Source organism: Salvelinus namaycush, chromosome 6, assembly GCF_016432855.1.
Source record: "Salvelinus namaycush isolate Seneca chromosome 6, SaNama_1.0, whole genome shotgun sequence".
NCBI lineage: Eukaryota > Metazoa > Chordata > Actinopteri > Salmoniformes > Salmonidae > Salvelinus > Salvelinus namaycush.
In genome coordinates, this window is record NC_052312.1 from 22,634,517 (window position 1) to 22,638,792 (window position 4,276).

The window sequence follows — 4,276 nt, forward strand, 5'->3', positions numbered from 1 at the left end:
GTCTTGAAATGATGATGAAAACAAAAGTCGATGAAATATGTTAAAATATATTCATGTTTGATCATTTGTTTACATTTGGTCCGTTTTGCTCGTAATCGTGGAAGCACAAAAAGTAAAACGATTTTATGAACATCCATTCATGCGCATGCTGGCTGTGTGCCAAACTGCAAATGCCATGATTTTTTAACTCTTTATACTAAATAATTACAGCAGAAGTCACACTTTTAAATGAGTGTATGCGGGATTATTACTTTTTCTCATTGAAAAGCACCCCGTCCCTCTCACACACTTTCTATCGCTCATCAACAAGTGCTCCACTCCTCAGTGCCTCCAGCACATGCAACTCGCGCCCCCTCCTATAGTTAAGCAAATGAGCGCGCGCACGGGGAAGCTTATCGCGCTCGGGGATTGGTCCGGACCCTTCGAATACAATTATCTCCTGAAAAACCGCACGATTGAAATGGAATCACTTTTTTTGTCATCACGCAGGACTCTTCAGTTTACAGAATTGAGTCGCTACAGGTGGTTGTCTGCAACCCTGCGCAGAAAGAAATATCCTCACAGACTGAAGGGTTTTTAAATTCTAATATATTTATATTTTTACATGCGCAAACAATTCCTCAAACGTTTTATCTCGCCTAATGACCGCTTTACACACCGACTTGTAATTTATTCCCGGTTGTTCGAATCGGGTGTGTCTTCTAATTAGTTGATTTGGAACACTTTGTGCATTCGGTTTCCACTCGTCATTCTAGAACGGGAAAACCACCCGGCCAAAAGCCGACAGGTAAGGTGACAAAGGCTGTGACTGTTTACTTTGTTTTTTTAAATTAATTTTAACTTGATTTATTTTGAACTGAGACACTTTACAAGTTCCAGACAACTATGTATAACATGATGGAACACGAGTTGAAGCCCTCTGGGCAACAGCAGTCGCACCAAACCGCCATGTCTCCGGTCACCGGCAACTCTCACCCGGGGTCCAAATCCCTCTGTCCTCCGGGCGGGGACCCCATGGACAAGGTCAAAAGACCCATGAACGCCTTCATGGTCTGGTCTAGGGGCCAGCGCCGCAAGATGGCCCAGGAGAACCCCAAGATGCACAACTCTGAGATCAGCAAGCGGCTGGGCGCCGAGTGGAAGCTACTGACTGATGCTGAGAAGCGGCCATTCATTGACGAAGCAAAGCGCCTCAGGGCGGTGCACATGAAGGATTACCCCGATTACAAGTACAAACCACGCCGTAAATCCAAGCCCCTGCTCAAGAAGGACAACCAGATGGGAAAGTACCCTCTCTCTGCCGGGAACCTGCTGGCCGCCGCGCAGGGCCAAGGTGGGAGCCCCAGGATGGAGAGTTACGGGTGGGGCCCGGCGGGAGGTTACGCCGGGATGCAGAGCGAGGCCCTGGGCTACACTCAGCAGCTGCACCGCTACGACCTGTCCGCGCTCCAGTACCCCCAGGCCATGACCGCAGCACAGACGTATATGAACGGTGCCAACACTTACAGGTAGGATATGCTCCAGTTCTAAATTCCATTCCGCATCTTCTGATTCTAATGCCTAATTGAGAAGGACAATGTTTTATAGCTTTCATGTAAATTCAGTTTTGATAACGAGAGTTTAATGACAGTGCTCGCTCGCCAGTTGCTGCCGTTGTAATCTGACACCTGCATTTACTGTGTTTATTGCGTATTGTATGAAAAGGTCACCCTCAATACTTAACCTACCTCAACATTTGAAAGCTTGTACCCTTTTATATAGCCTAGACAACGTTTCTTATTTGATTTGGAACCAATTATAAACTTGTCAGTGGCTCGGCAGCCTGAAGTTAGCAAATTTCCATGTTCTCGTTATTGTGATACGATTTGAGCTTTTCTGAACAGAAACCCACTTTCTCAGCTTTAAACCAGTGTTTGCTGCAGAATAAATGTTGCACTAAATCAAGACTTATTGTTAAATCACATTACTTTAGGCCCAATTATTGCAAGAGCAGTTTAACACATAAAAAAAGGATATAGCCTGCTGTTTTTAATGGACCATGAATTATTAATCGCCCAACATGGAATAAATTATTTAACATTACTTCTGCATTTTGTTACATTTTATTAGTTAATGCAGTATACAATCAGTACAGGTTCAGCCAGCTTCATGCCTTGTCAGTGTATTTCAAAATGTGTGTCAGATAATGAGCATGATGGGTTTTGAATTACTTGAGTTGCTCAAATTTAGTTAAACACTTGTTTGTAAAACACTTCCAACATTCTGACTCGCACACATTTGATGAATTTTATAATCTGATTGGCAACAAACACATGGGGCCTAACTGGATTTGCCTGTTTAAAACTAAGATGAATTAGAACCCATGTCATGGACTCACAACCCTCACCCATCCAGCACAGAGCCATAACTTTTGTTTTGTCTTTCTCCCAATTGTTTTTCAGAAGATTACTTTGTATTTTTGTTTTTCAGAAATCCTAAATATACTACACTTAAGGATAAAATCATTCAAAAAAGTTTGACCTGTCATTTAACCTTTAATTTATTAAAACATTCTACCTTATGTCTTTAGAACTTGGGTTAATATTTTTTACAATTAGGTTTTTACCTTATTTTACCAGGCTAGTCTCATGGAGATTAAAAATCTCTAACAAGAAACCGGGCCAAAATAACAGCGCACACAGTTTCACACTTGCAACAAAGCACTGCAGTTTTAAAAACATACAATTGGTTAAGTGTAGGTTGTTTGCTTGTTTTCAGGCCTGTGGATTGTAGAGCATGTGTAGAGGCCCACTCTATGGGAAAGCTTTGTGTGTGGTCCTTTACCCACAATCCTCTAGTCCGCATCAGTGCCTTCTCCCAGGCCTCTTGCAGAGAGACACCAGTGATTCATTTAGTTTCATTTAAAAATAAATTGCGTAATTAACACATTCACACCGCTTTTTCATGCTTCCAATGTAAAATAATTCCTCACCCTGCTATCTTTAAGCGCCTTTAGTTGGTTTATGAATTCTTTAACTGAGAATATCTGCAGTTTGCTTCATGGTGCTGTAGTTGGTGGCCTAACTAGTCTGGACCTGTCCTGTCCCCAATCCCCATCCCATGCTGTTTGTAAACAGACAGGGTGGATTCCATGGGCTCTCCCTCAAGGTGACTCATTGCTGGTCACATCAGATCTATGCATGTCTGTCTGCACCCAGTATAATCTATTGCATGCCCCTCTTCTGACTGTCATGCAGGTGTAATTATTTAATTCAGATGGGTCTGTCTTGGAATCAATATGAATCTGCACTCTTTTTATTTGACAAATCCACTCTAATATCCCAAAGAAAATACTGAACTTGTTGCAAATTCTAGATGAAACTGAAAAATTGGACACTTCATAATCGGTCCGCTCTTTACGACACGTTTCGGAAATAAATGATTTGTATTGAACTGAGTAGACATGATTGTCTGTCATGTAGAATAGTCTAATCGGGTCTACGCTATGTGTTGCGTGTGTCCCTGACAATTTAGTGGCGTGGCCCGACATGGCATACTGTAGCATAACATTCATATAATTTAGTCAATAACAGCATCTTCCCCCCCTCTCCTCCTCAGCCCTATGTCTTACAGCAGCAGCCACCAGCAGCCCAACCCAGTCATGTCCATGGTGAAGCCAGAGCCAGTGTCGCACTCCCCAACTGGTGGACCTAACCACCACCGTGGGCCTCTCCAGGGGGACCTGAGGGATATGATTAGTATGTACATCCCCGGGGGGGACACCAATGACCCTGTCTCCCAGAGAGGAGGCTACAGCGTCCAGCAACACTATCTCAGTGGGACTGTGCCTCTCACTCATATCTAGGGATTGGTGGGGATAGTGACTGGGACTCAAATGTGAGTGTGCTGGCTTGGAGAGGCACAAGGACACCAGTTATGTCACACACGCTGGGCACAATATTGTCAGACCCACTCATTATGGTCCCGTGTTGCGTTTATAAAAAACAGTGACTTTATATAAAAAATGTTATTTTTCTACCTCTGCATTTTGACTACAATAATGAGCCCACCCTCGTCCATCCTGTCCTCTGTCCCAAGACTAGGTTGTTTTGTTCAGTCGCCCATCCACTTCTTGGACGGAGACCCTTCTCAATTAACTTCTCATTATGACGGACTACTGTACATAGACTTTATGATGATTAAATGTTTGTTTGTGTACATATATATTTTCCCCTCTTTGACAAAAACTGAGCTTGACATCACAAGCTTCCATTCAAAAATGCCCAGGCCCCTATGT

General features: G+C 43.2%; 1 protein-coding gene across 1 annotated transcript; it reads left to right on the forward strand.

The window, feature by feature from the left end:
* Positions 1-885: 885 nt before the first annotated feature.
* Positions 886-3,844, forward strand: LOC120049285 (transcription factor Sox-19b-like). Its single transcript, XM_038995535.1, has 2 exons — positions 886-1,508; positions 3,598-3,844. The coding sequence occupies exons 1-2, from the start codon at positions 886-888 to the stop codon at positions 3,842-3,844; spliced, it is 870 nt and encodes a 289-aa protein (XP_038851463.1).
* The last annotated feature ends 432 nt before the right edge of the window (positions 3,845-4,276 follow it).

Excerpts from the sequence above, each read along its gene's own strand:
- LOC120049285 (XM_038995535.1), top strand. The coding sequence starts at position 886 with ATGTATAACATGATGGAACACGAGTTGAAGCCCTCTGGGCAACAGCAG. Across the intron at positions 1,509-3,597 it reads AACGGTGCCAACACTTACAG|CCCTATGTCTTACAGCAGCA; the intron begins GTAGGATATGCT and ends TCTCCTCCTCAG.